General features: G+C 56.8%; 1 protein-coding gene across 1 annotated transcript; it reads left to right on the top strand.

Annotated features, from left to right (window-relative positions):
• Nucleotides 1-207: 207 nt before the first annotated feature.
• LOC119102214 (uncharacterized) lies at nucleotides 208-7,918 on the top strand. Its single transcript, XM_037225574.1, has 3 exons — nucleotides 208-282; nucleotides 3,977-4,169; nucleotides 6,810-7,918. Exons 1-3 carry the CDS (start codon nucleotides 268-270, stop codon nucleotides 7,070-7,072), a joined length of 471 nt encoding a protein of 156 aa, XP_037081469.1. The 5' UTR covers nucleotides 208-267; the 3' UTR covers nucleotides 7,073-7,918.
• Nucleotides 7,919-18,927: the final 11,009 nt, after the last annotated feature.

The following is an 18,927-nucleotide window of genomic DNA, read 5'->3' as shown; positions in this document are numbered from 1 at the left end:
AGCGTACCATGTCACCACCACTAAACAGCCCTGAGCTGCCGCGATGGTCGTGATGGAGGGGGTGCTGAGCCATCCTGTAACCGGAACCCAGCATGCTGATTGTGTCAAAGAGTGTACACGGGCCGTGCTCTAACCGCATGACCGGCTCTGCCAGCCGCGCGTCAGAGGATGTACTTCGGCGGCGCTATAAGCCTGTCTCGGCTCGGCCGCGCCACACTGGAGAGCCGTTCGACTCACGGAGGCACCGCTCGAGACCGGCTCGCCAACATGGATCTGAAGCTGGTGAGTTCGTGACGGCGTCGTGTGCACGCGTCTGTACTCGGAGCCCCCGGATCTAGTCAACATGGATCTGAGGCTGGTGAGTTCGTGACGGCGTCGTGTGCACGCGGCCGTACCCGCAGTCCCCGCAAGAAACTCCGCTGTTCGCGTCGTCACAGGTCACCAAGTCGTCTCCGGAGAGTCTTTATGAGCGCGACTAGATGCTGTGTGGTGTAAGATCTGTGAGATTTTTCATTGCTGAGAGCTATACGGTCTGGTGGTGTAGCATATTCTGCGACCGTGCTATGCGTAAGCCATGAATGCCATAAAGGTATCCCATTCATTTGTTATATAGGCCATGCATGCTATGTACCTAATTCCGGTAGTCCTACCAGAGCGAATGGTTTCTAAATCGTCTTTTTAACGATAAACGAATCAAATATGCTTGAAACCACAAGCAAGCAGAGAAATGGGTCCCATTTGGGGCGACCACAATGCGAGCTCGGAGGGATATCATACCTCTTCAGTTTCCATGCCAGTTTCCAGCCGCCATCTAGCCTATTGGTAGTGAGGCTGTGGTTTGTGTGCTTGTCTTTGTAATTTTCAACTGATGAAACCATTCTACAGATCGTGGTATCTGAAGTGGGAGTCAAATATCTGTTTTTCTTATTCGACCCTTCCGCCACGTATTTTGTGAGGTTTTATGACAGCACAAGCAAACGCCAACGTGCCGTAGCATCTAAACCATGATCTGCAGCCTTTAGCGTCGTCCTTGGTCGTGCTCAACAACACCTTGAAATGAAAACGAGCTTGTGCTCATTTCCGTGCTATTTGCCGTCCTACAAGCACATACTGTCAGTATTGGAATACCATTGGCCCCACAGCTTTCATCCGCCTGTATCCCGGAGCGTCAGTTCCAAACTCCAGTGTTGGTGTTTTTTGCGCCCGTTTGACGCCCATGCCTCTAGCTGCGATTCAGTTGAAGGAGATTATCGATTCCGTTCCTGATATATATGCAAAAACAGGTCCTAACCAATGTGCCCATGTTATTTACGTTTCACGGCGGGCGAGACGACAATCCACATTAGGGTCGCGTCTAAGGTGCCGTCTTTAGGTCCGTCGCGTCTTTAGTGCCGACTCACGCGGCATTTTCGGAGTGCTGACTCACGCGTGGCGGCGAACTCGAAACCCATCGCCGCCTGATTACCGATGGAACCCCTGTGAGTCCCGTCCATCGCCGCCTACTGATACGATGCCCTTGAACCAGTCCATCGACCGCCTGACTACGAGAACCCTGTGAGTCCCGTCCAATCGCCGCCATGACTTTACCGATGGAACCCCTGTGAGTCCCGTCCATCGCCGCCTGACTTACCGATGGCAACCCCTGTGAGTCACGTTCCATGCGCCTCCTGCCTACGATGGAACCCCCTGGTGAGTCCCGTCCATCGCTCGCCTGACTACCCGATGGACACCCCTGTGAGTACCTGTCCATCGCCGCCTGACTACCGATGTGGAACCCTGTGAGTCCTGTCCATCGCCAGCCTGACTACCGATGGAACCCCTGTGAGTCCGTCCATCGCCGCCTGACTACCGATGGAACCCCTGTGAGTCCCGTCCATCGCCGCCTGACTACCGATGGAACCCCTGTGAGTCCCGTCCATCGCGCCTGACTACCGACGGAACCCCTGTGAGTCCCGTCCATCGCCGCCTGACTACCGATGGAACCCCTGTGAGTCCCGTCCATCGCCGCCTGACTACCAATAGAACCCCTGTGAATTCTGTCCATCGCCGCCTGACTACCAATAGAACCCCTGTGAATCCTGTCCATCGCCGCCTGACTACCAATAGAACCCCTGTGAATCCTGCCATCGCCGCCTGACTACCAATGGAACCCTGTGATCCTGTCCATCGCCGCCTGACTACCGATGGAACCCCTGTGAGTCCTGTCCATCGCCGCCTGACTACCGATGGAACCCCTGTGAGTCCTGTCCATCGCCGCCTGACTACCGATGGAACCCCTGTGAGTCCTGTCCATCGCCGCCTGACTACCGATGGAACCCCTGTGAGTCCTGTCCATCGCCGCCTGACTACCGACGGAACCCCTGTGAGTCCTGTCCATCGCCGCCTGACTACCGATGGAACCCCTGTGAGTCCCGTCCATCGCCGCCTGACTACCGATGGAACCCCTGTGAGTCCTCCATCGCCGCCTGACTACCGATGGAACCCCTGTGAGTCCTGTCCATCGCCGCCTGACTACCGATGGAACCCCTGTGAGTCCTGTCCATCGCCGCCTGACTACGATGGAACCCCTGTGAGTCCTGTCCATCGCCGCCTGACTACCGATGGAACCCCTGTGATCCTGTCCATCGCCGCCTGATTACCGATGGAACCCCTGTGAGTCCTGTCCATCGCCGCCTGACTACCGATGGAACCCCTGTGAGTCCTGTCCATCGCCGCCTGACTACCGATGGAACCCCTGTGAGTCCTGTCCATCGCCGCCTGACTACCGATGGAACCCCGTGAGTCATGTCCATCGCCGCCTGATCCTACCGATGAACCCCTGTGAGTCCTGCGCCATACGTCGGCCTGACTACCGATGGAACCCACTGTGAGTCCTGTCCATCGCCGGCCTGAACTCACAATAGAACCCCATGTGAATCCTGTCCATCGCCGCCTGACTACCAGTAGAACCCCTGTGCAGTACTTGTCCATCGCCGCCTGACTACCGATGGAACCCCTGTGAGTCCTGGCCATCGTCGGCTGACTACCGATGGAACCCCTGTGAGTCCTGTCCATCGCCGCCTGACTACCGATGGAACCCCTGTGAGTCCTGTTCATCCCAACCCACCGTCCAGCCCAGCGCCATCCTGCCAGAAAGCCGGCCTCGGGCCGCGTGCGGCTCGCACCCGAGGCGGCTCCTCATGCAGCCAGCTGCAGCTCGTATCGGAAGCCGGGGTCGCAGCTCGGGGTCACCCGCGCCACCTCAGGGTCGGCATTCTGGCGCCTCACCGCTGCGTAGCCCCGTGTCGCTTCGTGCTACCTCATCAGCCTCGGTCTACAGCACGGTGTCATGCCATGCAGCAAGGTGCTACTGCCTATTGACAGTAGCGCGCTACAAATTCAGTGTGCTGCTCTGCTGCATTAGGGGCAGTAGCGCGTTGGTGTCGGCAGTGTTTGAGTGAACAAGGTAGCAGCAGAGGTGCCGAGACGTGACTGTGACTTTCATGAATCCGTGAATTAGGCGTAAATGCGAGCCACCTGGCTAACCCTCTCCCCCTCCCCATGAGCCCTCCCGCCCAGGTGTACAGCTCGTGGGCGTTGTCGTGTGTCGCACACTGGCGGGTCACAGCAGTGAGGCCGCCACAATGCTGTTTGGGAGCTTTTCCATGGCTCATGGGGCGTCAAACTGGCGATCCGGACCCTGCTGCAGGGAGGGGGGGGGGGAGAGAAGGGGCCAATCGGCACCCGCCGCCATCTCCATGGAAAGAAAAGCTAAAATTGTATTTTAGGTACATTTCTCTGCTAGATTTCCGCCTCAGATGCAGCTCTGTGTACTCGGCCTGGTGACCCGCTACTAACCCGGTGTCTCCCCCGCCTCAGACGCTGTTGTGTACCCGCTCTGGTGACCTGCCACTGACCCGGCGTCTCCCCCACCTCAGACGCTGTTGTGTACCCGCTCTGGTGACCTGCCACTGACCCGGCGTCTCCCCTGCCTCAGAGTCTGCTCTGCCTGGTCGTCATCTCAACCAGCGCCGGGATGACTTTGCAAGATCCGTACATCCATGACCTACCGGAGGACCAGCTGGCGGTGGAGACGGGTGGCCAGCCCACCATCGTCGAGGCCCCCTTCGACCGCACGCCGACCGCGCGCGTGCCTGGACCCGCCGCGGCCGACGCCGTGGTCTTTGACAGTAGGTGTCCTGTCGCCGCGCCGGCCGCAGATGGTCGGCCAGCCGGGGAGGCATTCTCCGTGCGCCGCGGCCAGAGGCACGTGCGGTTGTGTGTGCCGAAAAGGCACGCTCTATGAACTGATGCGCTGTTGGCGGTCAGACGCGGCTGTCGTAAGACCACGGGATGGCAGATACGCCGGACAGACAGACCACGTCTTGTGAGACTTCCCGACGGCAGACGCACCGACAGGCAGGTCACGTGAGACTTCGGGATGGCAGACGCACCGACAGGCAGGTCACGTGAGACTTCGGGACGGCAGACACGCCGACAGGTAGGCCACGTGAGACTTCGGGACGGCAGACACGCCGACAGGCAGGTCACGTGAGACTTCGGGACGGCAGACACGCCGACAGGCAGGTCACGTGAGACTTCGGGACGGCAGACACGCCGACAGGCAGGCCACGTGAGACTTCGGGACGGCAGACACGCCGACAGGCAGGTCACGTGTGACTTCGGGACGGCAGACACGCCGACAGGCAGGCCACGTGACACTTCGGGATGGCAGACGCGCCGACAGGCAGGCCACGTGTCGTGAGACTACGGGATGATAGACGTGCCTGACAGACAGATCACGTGGTCAGACTGGTGGATTTTCCATCAGGCCGCGGGCAGTCGCAGGTGGTGTTTTGTGACGGGTTTCTTACGATTCCGACAATGTTAAACATGCCGCTACCCGGCGCGTCCAACAAAGGTCGGCATCCATTGTTGCTCTTTTATCGGTCTTTTTATGCGATGTCACAACGTCAGATTATAATTGGCGGGACCAGATGGGCGGGACCAGATTAGCCCAGTCATTGCCGAGGACTAGACGCGTGCTCTCTTCTTGACCTCCATGTACAGCCTGGCCAAATCCACCTCGCTTTTCTTGCGTCGGGAGGAGCCGACCCTCAAACGTTCAGCACCGCCATGGTGCCAGCTGCCGACTGTTTGTCGTGAGCCGCGCCGCTGCCATCCGACCTTGCCAAGGTCGCGCTGGAGTCCGGGCCCTTAGTCAGCCTACCTTTGTTTTGTGGGGTCCGATGGCCTATCGTTCACTTGTGACCATCATCCCGCCCACACTACGTGACTCACCATCACGGAGATGCCGAGTCCGGCTGCAGTTCAGAGAAGGCAGGCCTATCCGTGGCGCCGTTCGCAAATCCGCAGCCCCTGCCACACGCGAAGCAGCCCCGCGAACCGCGAAGCAGGCCTCGCGAACCGGCGGGCTGGTCACTCGAGGAAGTGGCGGCGGTCTGGTGCCGCTCGTGAACCCCCGTTTTTACGGCCGGCCGCCGCCCACGGCCGACAGGTCGCCTCGGTGACCCGCCGAGTCCGTCTGGTCAGATCGGTTCGTCGGAGACGTGCGCGGAGCGGTCGTTCGTTAGCGTGTCTGTGGCCGGGCCGAGCCAGTCGCCGACCGACGGGGACGGGGGGGGGGAGGGGGAGGGTCAGGCGGGTTACTGCGGCGCCTCGGCCGCCGCCCCGGCGGCTAAGACTCGCCCGCCGCCCGCGCGGACGCCAGGGGTCAGAGGCGGCGCCGGCCGGCCGTCGTGTCCGGGTTGAACGGCCGCGCGGCGCCGGTCGCGTGAGGCGTGACCCGGTCGCACCCCGGCAAGGATCTGCGGGCCGATCGCGGTCATTTTGTGGTGGGCCATTACCCCACGGGGACAGGGGTTAGCGTTCAATGTTGGTCAACCGCTTCTCAAGTCCAAATTAAGCCACCTGCGTTCGAGCAGTAGTCACCGCTATAGCCATATGCAGGCATTAGAATCGCTTCATTAATTACCCGGTCAGTGTAATGCCTGTTCTAATGCATGCATTAGAACAGGCATTAAACGACGACTTAAATAGGCGGGTTGTCTGCGTTCGAGCAGTGGTCACCGCTGTAGTCGTATGCATGCATTAAAATCACCTTATTAATTACCCGGTCAGAACATAAGAAAAGTAGTGACAGACCACTTTCCGCACAAGATCACTGAACAGTCTGCATTGCTGTGATTAGTCATATGTGCCCAAGGATTATGTAATGTTAATATATAGGCTCCAATGGATCTGAGGATAAACTAGGAGGGAAAAGGCCAACTCATAAGCCATGATAGGACATAATGGCACCACGCTAAAACGCAACCCCGGGCGACAAGCCACTCCGCCTCCACCTCTTGGTGATTTTCCGACTTCTGGGGCTTCTGCCGCATGGTGACGAACAACCCTAGAACTAAAGCCGTTTGTCGCTGCACAATAACAGAGCAGGCTACATGGCTAAGCACGGTTGCAACTGACACAGAAAGCGTTTAGCATGTAGCTAGCGTCGTACCGTTGTTTGATGACTCGCACGATAGCTGTTGATAACCGCTTGGTGAGCGCTGGCAACGTGTGCGATCCGTAGTGATGTACACGCTACCTACGTACCTCGACAAAGCCCCGCTGCGACCGACGAATGCTTCGGAAGGCCTCATAGTCTGCATACTGCGAGTTCCGCCGGTAGTCCATTTGCTGCTCAGTTCGCTACATCGGCTGAACAGGCCGTCATACACTCGCGTGCCGCCCCGCCCTCTCCCCTTGCCCCCCCCCCCCCCACCCCTCCCTCCCGGCTGACTAACCGGGCGTCCGTCGGCCAACAGGAGAGGGCGGTGACGAGGAGCCGCAGCAGCTGCTGTTCACCGCACCTGGCGGCTACGGCCCGGCTGGCGCCGGCGGGCCCTGGCGGGTGGCCGGCGGGCCGGCCGTGCTGCTGCTGCAACCTATCGTGCTGCCGCTGTCGCTGGCGCAGACGAAAACGGCCGACCCGGAGCAGCAACTGGACTACTACGGCGCGGCCTCCTCGCGGCGGCGCCGGCAGCCCTTGACGCTCGCTCAGCTGCTGCGCCAGGTCTACGGGCTCTAGTCGCCGCCGGCCACGCACGCATCGCAGACGACCGCCGCCTCTGGGCGTCACCGTCCGTCGCCTCCAGCTGCCGCCGGTCCCGCGCCGCAGACGTCCGTCGCCTCCAGGTGCCGCCGGTCCCGCGCCGCAGACGTCCTTCGCGCCAAGATACGGCGGACCGGGGACCTGCCGCCTTCCCAAGGCCTTCACGCTCCTGTCGGAACTCGCAACCGCGTGCCCGGCCGTAGCCGGCGGGCGTGGTCATGCGCTGCAGGTATGTCCCGCCCGCAGCGGCCTCCGGCACCACATAGGACCGTCCTCGCGGAGCCGCTGGCCCGACGGTCCGGATTCTGTCGTCGCTCTCCCTACTGCGGCTGGGAGGGAGCACAGGCGGCTGACGGGCTGGTCGGCTGCCGAGGAGGCAGGCGGACTCAACACCGGCGTTCCGAGCGAGCGTTGTGGCCGGCGCCGAACGCGGGAGGCTATCTGATGGGCATTACTGGCGCCCGCCGTTGCGCTCCAACGCCGTGGCTGCTTTGTGTGGGCTTCTGGTCGTGTGGTGTCCTCGACGTCTGACGGCGTAGTGTCCTCGGCATAGTGTCATCGACGTAGTGTCATCGTCGCACTGCCATCGACATTGTGGAGCATGCTTGATGCACCAGTGCAACGTGGCTTTTTCTGACGATTTTCACTGACGCTGGATGAGGGCCTGTGCCTTGCAAGCTGACGTAGCTGTTGGACAAACCAGTGCCAGCATGTCGTGGGGCGGGTGATGTGCACTGCTCTCGACGTGGCCACTAACCTAAGGATTCTTAATGCCATTTTGTGGATGTGTCCATACTCTTAAATATACTATCGTGAACGCAACAGACGTGTTTTGAATACCAGTTTGTAGGTTTGTCACTCAAATTTATGCGCATCGCTAGCCTACGAAAGACACGTTTAAAATTTGATTTTTAATATAGGATAACATCACATACCATCATGACACTTATCACGTGACATTCTGTTTGTCGTGCATTGTGGTCCGGGCGTTACGTGCCTCAATGACAGGGGCGGATCCAGCATGGCGGCAGGGCCCGTGCGGGTGTTGAGACCCGTGCGGGTGTCTAAGTCGGTCAGAGACCACGAACACCAAACAGTCGGCTCTATGTCCGTCTGAGCCCTTGAGGCCCACTCCTCAAGCAAAAACGAGGCCGGGGTCCGCGATTTGCAATGTTCGGGGTCCCTGACACAATAAGGGGCTTCTGTGTCGGTTAGGAGCCACAGTGCCGAACAGGGGTCCTGTGGCGGCAAGCGACCCCGAGTCGGGGCGTTGCCTGAGGGGGCCCGATGAGGGGCCGAAGGGTCCCTCGAGACCAAAGATCAAGGGTCTGATGGGATGGCTGAGGGATCCGAGGAGCTGGCTGTAGGTCACATTAAGGACCCCCGCCGATACGCCTTGATCTCAGATGTCAGTAAGATGATCTCTTGCACCGATCGGGGCCCCTGAGACGGAGCGTTCCTCTATTTCGGCCAAAGATCACGACAAACGAGCAGTCGGCTTCACGTTGGTTTGATCTCTGGGGGCCTATTTTCCCAAGCCCAAGGGCCGGGCCCGCGATTTACGTTGGTCGGGGTGCTGTATCGTTCAGGATCCCACAGTGCCGAACGGGGCACTGTGGTCATTCTATGTCATCAAGGAGCCTCGAATCGGTCAGAGAAGATTTGCTCAAGAACGGGAATGCGAGCCCGAATGGCAGAGTGTCTATTACGTTAGTCGAGGCCCTCTGACAATTAAAGGAAACATAAGAACTTATGACGCATGCCCACAGTGAGGGTCAGAATGTCCACAAAAGGGTCCTGTGCGAGTCAGGGCCCCCAGCACCGAACGGTGTGCCCTCGTTGGTTACCAATCGCGTTGGTTACTGCGATTAACGCCCGGGGACGGGCGCCGAGCGCGCAGGGATGCGCAGAGGAACAATGCGCGCGACAAGGACCATCGTAAAACAGTATTTCTGAACGTCTTTCAAAATTTATTCGCACATTTGAAAAATTACAATGGGTAAGACTTCTTTTAAATTGGTTAATTCTGTGTTCTGGACAGGTTTACAGTTGCAGAGTTTGCCCTTACTCTTCCAGTTCCATCACCAGATTACACCACTTCACGGCGCTGTTAAGACCAACACGCTATTGACATCAATCTAAAAACCGCACAAATGAAGCATACGTCCGGAATACCATCATATGTACGATGCGGTGTCCAAGGCGTTCAGAGCTACTTCTTTAAGGTGCGTCACCATTTTTGTTCACCTATTGGCCACGACCTAGGGTGAGATGCGGGGCCGATGCGGCGCGGCCTAATGAAACTGCAACGTCTGGCATCGAGTTTTTTTTGTTTCTAGGGTATGCGAGCACGCACGTCAAACATGGACTGACCATGTTGACACAAATTGTTGACCCATTTTAACTGCATTTTACCTTCGCGGAATCCTTGCTATTTCTTACATCCCAGATAAAAGTTCTGACAAAGTTTATGAGCTCTATCGGCTTAAAAAGAGTCCACCGGGCCATGTAGCGCCGGCGATGTATTTCATCTCGTCGTTTAAGGCATGATTATGTCAGTTTATTTGTTATAAACTTAGGACAAATTGATATCGTGGTAGCGTCTGGCCTATATTCCAGTTATAGAATGTAAGAATGTGTAACAGAGAGAGAGGAGAGAGAGAGAGAGAGAGAGAGAGAGAGAGAGAGAGAGAGAGAGAGAGAGAGAGAGAGAGAGAGAGAGAGGAGAGAGATGTATATTATATATATATATATATATATATATATATATATATATATATATATATATGCGTGTGTGTGTGTGTGTGTGTGTGTGTGTGTGTGTGTGTGTGTGTGTGTGTGTGTGTGTGTGTGTGTGTGTGTGTGTGTGTGTGTGTGTGTGTGTGTGTGTGTGTGTGTGTTGACATATCATCAATAACAAGTGGGCCATATCCGGCGATTTTTTGGTGAGGGCCTTTTGCTATTAGGGGACCCTTTGCCAACCCTGTGCCCCCCCCCCTGTGCCAAGGCTCTGGCTGCACCCCTGCCCAGAACCTTCGCCACGCGATGGCAGAGCGATCGTCCGTTAGCGGTAGTGTGTTCATATAGGTTACCAGAAGCATGTGCCCTCTGCCTTACAACATTTTCATCGGCAGGTATGAACCCCGTCCCCGATCGCCGTTGTTTCGTAACGCGGACTGGTATGGGGTCGATGGGAGCTCCCTGCCGTTTCCAAACTTAGAAGGATAGAGCTTAACGAGACACGCCGGTGGATTTTTCTGACGAGGGTATGCGATTGAAAATAGGTTGCATGCTACCAGGCAAAAAAATGACCCTACTACAGCAGGTCAAAAAAGTCCAATTTTCCCGCAAATCATCCTTTTTGCCTTTACGCGTTATAACCATGCCTCGTAGCGACATAAACATTACGCTTGCATATGTTTCCTGTTAAATTCTGAGTACAATAGTGCATAGCTTGCAGCGTTTCGTGAATACATCTATCATATCTCAATGAAGCCGTGAAGCGTGGCAACAGTGCCGTCGGTGCGCAGTCCGCAGCATTGTCGGCTGCCGCCCACCGCCGGCGCCGGCCGGTGATTGTCGTTCAGTGGACCTGTACCGTGATGCCAAACGCCACGACGGTCGTCAGAACTGCCGAGCTGAGCCTACCAATATGGTGTCAGGGTGGAAATGTTGGTGCTGATGCCATCGTTTGGAGCAGTAAAGCCGGCGAGGAACATAACTGGAACGGGCCGGCCGTCAGGCACCTGCGTGCCGGGGTGGTGTTGGCGCGCAAGAGTGCCGCCATAGCCCTGTGCTGTGCTGTGAATGTAGTCGAGGGGGAATATCGGCCCTGACCTCAGCTGACGTCCTGTTGGGTTTGTTGGCATGCGACCGAGACCGGATGAGGCCGTCGTGCTGGTTCCAAGGAACACGAACACAGGACGGGGAGGACAGACTTGGACACTTTTGAAGTGTCAGATATGGGGGCGTGTGGCGAATTCATTACGCCATACGGAAACGTAGCACGCAGTACCCATCGAGGCAGTTCAGCTCCCACAGTTCGTTCTTTCATGTTTGCTCCATATTTACTTCAATCACCTTTATAATGAACAGCGAAAACATCTGATTTGGGTTGAAGTGGGCATGACGAGAGAATAGTGGGTCATCATAGGACTCGTGAAATAGTAGGAGATTATGAATGGACCAGTAAATCCGAGCAGAATATTAAGTTTCTCATTGGGATCAAGTAAGCACCTAGTGTTCCCGGGATAAACGAAGCGCTGATGGTGAACTAACCTGTAGATACCTAAACCGCCAATAACATCAGCCTGTGGATAACCTGACTTGATTTATAACTAAGTTTTATCACTGCATGTTACATAATGGTGAAAACGGTGGCACTGGCAAAGAATGACGACTTCAACATTAATCGCGTCACGACATTTGAAAGTAAGATAACGTTCGCAATTTAAATGATAAGTTATCAACCCATGTCATGGTCCGAACACTAAAAAGGGGTCATAAGTAGACCACAGCCATCACTTGATGCTTCTCTAGAATTGTAGTTGAAAACATCATTCAGAGTCAGAAGTTATTCTGGGTCGACATTCGTCCCAAATCTTCTCCGTCTTACGCTAGGTCTAACCATGCGTATCGCAGACAGACTGGCCGATGTCCCGGACAGGTCCCGTTTCCTATCATTGCGGCGCCATCAGGTATACACTGCTACGAAAATAGACCAGGCGTCAATCAAATCCAAGTATGTCAAAGCCTCGTTTCCGAACAGATGACATTCTTTGGAATGAGACAAGTATTTTGACCCAAGTTAAAAATCGCGACAAACCGGTTCATCGCCAACTGACTTTAATGTGAAAAGCATTTGAACCCTTGTGATATCCTTTACGCTGACATACACACTTCATTTTATACACATACACGTTTTAATTTTCTTCTCGCAATGAAAAAAAATCGTGTATGGCAGACACGTCCACTTGTTCCAATGTGTACTGGCTTGCACGAAGCTGCTCAAGTAAACAAGGTTGCCTCCAGCCAGAGCAAAGCTCCGCCTCCTGCCATCGACAGCACGTGACAGCCAGCCCGGCACCTTGCCGTGTGTGTCTTGTGTGTGTCTTGTGTGTGTCTTGTGTGTGTCTTGTGTGTGTCTTGTGTGTGTCTTTGCTTCGTTATCAGGCGGTTAGCCTGTTCCTGTCGCTTGTTCGCCCGCTAGCCCGGCCGCCGCCGTGTGCCGCCGTCTCCGTTTTCCGGTCCTTGTCTCCCTCGTCTCCGTTTTCCGGTCCTTGTCTCGCTCTGTTTTGCAGCGTTTATGTTTCCACCAAAATTACAGTGGCAGTAGGGGCACGTGCTCTATACATTTTGAACGTGCGTGAATGCAAGTGAGTGCATATCACAACTTGGCGTACGAAGGGGGAGAGGAGAAAGGGGGGGGGGGGGGCAAAGGAGGACTCCAAGACCCTCAAGGTTTTTCCGGGAAAGCATTTGCAATTTGGAGTATAGATAAAACAGTGCTGTTAGTGTGGGGACGTTTCCTGTGATGGGCGTTCGTGCGCTGCGCTGCTACCGGGCCGCCGCTGGATGTTTGTGCGCCGCCGGCTGCTGCCGTCACGCCTCCCCACAACAGCGAATTTATAATGAGGAGCCCATTGGTCAGCATGCGAGCCAGATGATATTAGCGCACGACTCGGCACGTTGTGGCTCCGGTACACCCGACATCATCACACACTCTTGTGAGCCACAGAGCTAGAATGAAGCGGGCGACCGGTCCATTGGCGGGATGTTAGGTCCGGTCAGGCACCATGAACGGCTGGCTCCCCGTGCATGGCTGCGAGCCCTCAACCACAGTACCCCACCTCCATCTTTTTTGCTTATGACAATATTTAAGCGGGGCAAAAACGGAGCCAGACGCACCAATGATGCACCCAAATTGGCAGGGATCCCATGCAACCGGCAAATTACATCGGCAAAGGCCAGCTGGATAATAACCCTGAGAGTAATCCTCGGCCTTAACGTATCCACACAGAATCCGTGCATTCGGCGCCCCACCACACTCACTCCATGTATGCACATCCGTTGGCGCCCACGTCAGCCCACTCATTCCTGATTCGCACACGGACGGAACCCCCCCCCCCCCCCTGTTTTATTCATTGCCTCGACATTATGGCTTGCACGTCTGCGCAAGTCCCCGTTAAGTCAAACTAAATGTATCTGAGGTAATTTAAACACCTAGCAAAGCCACTTGCATGCCTTATTTGAAGCATATCAGGTTAATTTATCACATTGGCACCGACGTAGCTATTGGGGTGGCATCAGGTGTCCGAAGCTGGGCAACGACTCGTCCCCTCGCCTGACCTCCAGGGTAATGGCTGCCCACTCGGACGACGCTCCCTGCGTCTCGTCTACAGTGGGGCGGCCCACCATTCCTTTGGGCACACCTACCACACGCACTTTCTGCTACCGCGCACGCGCCTCAGGCAGCGCCCCGTTCAGCACGGAGGCGTCGCCTGCAGCCTGCCGGAATGACCTCTACAAGGCACCGCCCCACGGCGCGTCCCTCAGAGACCTAGAGGTAGACAGCGCGTCCGATGGGACGGGGAACCCCTCGGCAGACAGCGAACGCCCGACATAACCTGCGCTTACGCCTGATAGTGTCCACGGCCGGTGCGCTCTGGAAACTCGGCCTGACCAACCTGTCCGGTGACCCGGCCTGGTCGTCGTCGTCGTCGCCGTCGCTTCTCCCTTGTCGCCCTCCCTATGAGCATTGATGGCGGGACCTCTATCCGTCACGAACACCCCGCCATCAAGAGCTGATAAGGCCTGGTGCACACCGCGTTGGAAGAGAACAGACTGTGTCCTGTTTTCTTCCAAGGTATTGTACATCAACGATAGGCTCAGCTGCCGCCGTGCATAATCCGGCATCCCGGGCGGGCCCCACTGCTCCTGGGTCATAGCATGATCTATGCCTCTTCATGCCGTCACGCCCAAGGTCAAGTGAGAGACGAGATGAGTCGGCCTTCTCTCAGTCCAAAAACAAAACAACGGGACCGTGCCTCCGGCTCGCGCTGCCCATCAAGCATTCATCCGCGTAAGAGCAGGACTGCGGCCGTTTGGCTCCTCAGTCCTGAGCCTGCCCCAGCCGTACTGCCCGGACGCGCTCCGCGCTTATCACGCTAAGCGGCCATTACCTATGCCGCGCGATTCGTCCCTCGTTAAAGGAGCAGCCGACTGCGAATCCACAAAGGGATAGGCCAGTATGACTGGAGTCTCGCGAGCTAGATCAAACAGCGAATTAAAAGGAAGAAGTATTATTGCAGGCGAAACCCGCACACGTGAGCTGGACGAGGTTTAGCTGAAAGCCCACCGTTGCTATTCCCTGGGGAAAATTAAGGAAACAAGAAGCAGGCGAGCCCTCAAACTGAATACTGAACTAACGTTCTAACCAATGAAAGTCGCCCTCGGTGTGCAGTCGCGGCTCGTACGCCGCGTCAGCCTCGAGGCATAACTGGTGAAGGTCAAAACGAAACGACCTGGATTCTTATGGCCGCCTTCAACGGCTAAATCAAGATAGCCCCGTCGTGGGCGAATGAGCGATCCGCCTGCGCCGAAGCGCGCGTCACCGGCTTTGGTCACCATGCTCACACAATAGTGCGAGTGCCCCGTCGTGGGCGAGTGAACGATCCGCCTGCGCCGAAGCGCGCGTCGCCGGCTTCGGTCACCATGCTCACACAATAGTGCGAGTGCCCTGTCGCCGCCTGCATCGGGCACGTCACCTCCAGCCTCGTGTCCACGCTAAACCATTAAAACACAGGCCGTCATCTGCATCTACAAAAATCACTGAGACATAGACAGACCGTATTACACATCCCCTTCCTCCTTAATTATGGGATTACGCCCGAGACACAATATCGGGCCGGGAGGCTCGTATGGCCAGTGACCCCCCCCCCCCCTTTCCCAACCACAAGGGAGAAAACAGGTATCCGTGACCCGCGCCCGCCCGTTGTGAAAGGGTCAAGGGACACGTTTGGGGTGGCAGCCGTCCATGGTCCGCTAAAGATGGGGGACAACAGCACGTGGGCTCACACTTGCATGTCGTCGCCGGTGTCCCGTTGTCCGCATGGCCAGATGTCGTCGCCGGGTGATGGGCGGTGGGGCCGTCTCGCCCTCGAGGAACGGCTGCCGGCTCGATGCGCCCTCCTCGGTCTACCTCGGAGACCTCACCCTCCTGTTAGCTCCTCACTCGGGGTACTCTTTTTGACTCCCACCGGTAAACTCTTCTGGAAGCCTCTTCCAACTGCTTCTGCCCGCCCTCGGTTTTTTTTTTCTCGGTCCAATAGTATTACCGCAAAGCCCGACCCGTGTCATGCGCTGCCGGGCCGGCCTACACTTCTTCCAGGGCTCTGCCCCCAACGTGTCCCTTGGCCAGATTTCGGGCGTGGCGTCGCCGGCGACAGTGCGAGGCCCGCCCACTCTCTTGCTGCCTCGCCTCGGGCTGGCCCCACGCGTCCCGCTCTGGTCCAGCCCTCACGTCGCGTGGCGCTCCGGCGTCAGCTGGGGTGACGGCGTCGCCGGCGCGGCGGGGTTCTTCGGCGGGGTTCTTGGGGCGAGCGACAAACATCTTCAAAGCACACGTCCGTCAATCTAGCAGCAGACTGATATCCAGTTTCCAGTTGGATGTTCCGGGGCGTCTCGATCGCCTTCAAACTTGGTGTGCAGGGCCTTCTCAACACACTAATTCTGAATATCCCTACCTGTGAGGTGGATTTTCGCGTAACTTTCGAGTTACAAAATGCGTACCACGCCAACCTGATATTGCGTAGCATCTCGATTGCCTCCAAATTTAGTGTGCAGGGCCTTATCAACGATCACCGCCTTTGGGGTGGAATTTTGCGCAACTTCCGAGTTGTAAGATGCGTAGCACGCCAGTTTGGTATTGCGGGCGCCTCGATTGCCTCCAATTTTGTGTGCAGGGCCTTCTCAACACGCTGATTCCGGAATTGCTGGCTTTGGGTGGGAGTTTGCGTAAATTCTGAGTTACAAGAGGTGTAGCAACCCAGTTTGATACATCTTTGTTAGTTCGGTATTTGGCATAATTTTGGGGCTACAAGACGCGTAACATGCTAGGTGAATATAGCGAGACCAGCGTGACGATTACGTGATGTGACGACCACGATTGGCGAGATAAATGAGCGCGATTATGATTGACGTGATGAATTAGGGCGATGATGATTGAAGTGATGAATGAATGTGATTACGATTGATGAAATGAATGAGTGCGATTATGATTGACGTGATGGATGAGTGTGATTACGATTGATGTGATGAACGAGTGCGATTATAATTGGAGTGATAAATGAGTGCGATTATAATTGGAGTGATGAATGAGTGTCATTATGATTGACGTGGTAATGAAGGTGACGATCACGTTCATTTTTGAATGTGCTAAACAAATTAGAATTCATAGACGATGTCTGGAACAGACAGCAGGGACGACTCCCACTGTTCGAGTTTGAGAATTTTGTGCATTGAGAATGCCGCTGAGGGTAATACATCGTGGAGTCTCAGTGCTTCCAACAACAGGTGATGAGAGACGCCTTCTGTAGATCGACCAGACCCATCGGCACGGCCTGTTTAACACCCATGGCCCAAATCCTCTATCTGAAGCGCTCAGGATTGGGACTGCCCTCTCAGTTCAGTGACTCCTACAAATTCCGTCCTGGCTCGCGATGTCAGGGCATGCGATGTGCGAAGCGATATGGAGACAACACCAGGGCGGTCTAGAGGGCTAAGAGGGAGACAGCAGGACCGGTGAAAAGACAGAGGGCAGAACAAGACAAGGCCGGTATTGTTCTGTACTCTCTTGAGACCGATCCCATCCTGCCTTACTCTAACCTACCCTACCATGTCATTTCCTCTGCCCGGTCCTGCCCAACTCTGTGCCATTTCGCCCTAGCCCGCTCCACCCAGCCCCGCCCCGTCCCGCCCCGTCCCGCCCCGCCCCGCCTCGCCCCGCCCCACCCCGTCCCGCCCCGTCCCTCCCCGCCCAGCCCCGCCCCGCCCCGTCCCGCCCCGCCCCGCCCCGCCCCGTCCCGCCCCGTCCCTCCCCGCCCCGCCCCGCCCCGCCTCGCCCCGCCCCGCCCCGCCCCGCCCCGCCCCGCCCCGCCCCGCCCCGTCCCGCCCAGTCCCGTATAAGTATTGGCAACAGAAGTAACGTCGCAGCACTCATGTCGCTTGGAGTTTTTGCCGTAGCACCAATGTCTTGTAACCACCGAAGACGGCGTTGCACGCAGGCAGGCGACGCCGGTGGAAGGTTACCACAGCAGGCAGGCGACGCCGGTGGAAGGTTACCATAGCTGGACAGGCGCCGATCGATAGAGAACTTTTAAAAGCAGCGCGTGGCCGCCACCGGGTCGCACTCGAGGCCCTGCTGAGGGGACCCCGCGCGCCGGGCTGGGCTTCCCCTCACTGGCGCCGCGAGTCCTCGGCTGACAGCTGACAGCTTCCGGTATCGCCCTCGAGGTAAGCGGTGGCCACTCAGACGCGCGGCCTGAACGCCTCACCATGGCACGCCTGAACGCCGCCTCCAGCCTGCTCAGCCTGTGGGCGGCTGTGGTGTTGCGCAGCCCAGCCAACGGCTGCCAAGAGACGGCCTGGCCCAACGGCCGCCTGGAAGACGCGGCACAGATCGGTCTCTTCACCGTCGCCTCGGACAGGGGGGGCTCGTGCGCCTGTTGCGGCCTGTGCCACCAGCACCCCGCCTGCGCCAGCCTCAGCTACGCCACAGGCTCCAACGAGTGTCGCCTGTTCGACAGTGTCGCCAGCTACGCCACCCTGACGAGCGTCAGCCAGCAGGATATGAAGTACCTTGTCATGCCGAATCGCTCGCAGCACGAGCAGTTCTGCCGGGACGACTCGGACTGTGTGGAGCCTGGGGATGCGTGCCGAGGTCGCGTCTGCACCGAGCGGGAGGCGGTCACCTGCCGGGCTATCCACGAGTTCGGCGCCGCCAAGAAGTACGGCGTCAGGCTCAACGACGCCTATGGCTGGCTCAATAATCAGCCCCTTTCACTGTCCTGCTTCATGGGCAACGTGGCGGGCTCAACGCGGCTGTTTTATACACAGAGAGATTTTCAGTTCGACCGGCAGACCATCCAGGAGTACAACGCCGATGTGGCCCTATTCTGGCAACCCTACTCGATCCTGCGACTAGCTGATGACATCCGCAGAACGCGCAATGCTGACACCTACAAGCTGACGGTATACGCACCTGGCTACTTTCTGATCAAATTCTATGCACCACGCAGTGAACCCGTAATCGCCGGTCAATCGCGTTATGGTGACGACACCATCACCATAGACACAGGCAACTGGAATGCCGATTTCCCGATCTCAATGCCGTACTGGACCTCGTCTGGGCCCACCCTGCTGACGATGCACGACAGTGAGCAAGAAGATAAAGGATCTCTGGCGCGCTCTGACGGCTACCTCGAATGGGGTACACTGGAGCTCTTCATAGAGGAGTAGCTGTTCTGACGAAATGCCAACTCCTGAAACCTGCGCCCGCAAACCATCGGCCACGAATGTCGGAAATTCCAGTGACAGTGTTGCTCCTCTGTGATGCGGTAATTAATTCCTCTGGCAATCCTGCTGCTTTCAGTTTTGTTTTCGATTGCCATACTGAACAAAATAAAACGGCTGCGTTTTAAATCACTCTTGTGCCCATTTACCACGTGAGACGTCTTAAACATAGCTATCATGCGCATCAAAACGGCATGCAGCATCTTGCACGAATCTGCGACGGAACTGAATGCTATCAAATACGACACATGCACTGGGTA

This window comes from Pollicipes pollicipes, unplaced genomic scaffold, assembly GCF_011947565.3.
Source record: "Pollicipes pollicipes isolate AB1234 unplaced genomic scaffold, Ppol_2.1 Scaffold_5724;HRSCAF=6776_pilon_pilon_pilon, whole genome shotgun sequence".
NCBI classification, from domain to species: domain Eukaryota; kingdom Metazoa; phylum Arthropoda; class Thecostraca; order Pollicipedomorpha; family Pollicipedidae; genus Pollicipes; species Pollicipes pollicipes.
This window is presented reverse-complemented; position numbering and strand designations above follow the sequence as displayed.

Bases quoted from the DNA above. Each gene is read 5' to 3' on its own strand.
- LOC119102214 (XM_037225574.1), top strand. The intron at 4,170-6,809 runs GTAGGTGTCCTG...GTCGGCCAACAG, and splicing joins CGACGCCGTGGTCTTTGACA to GAGAGGGCGGTGACGAGGAG.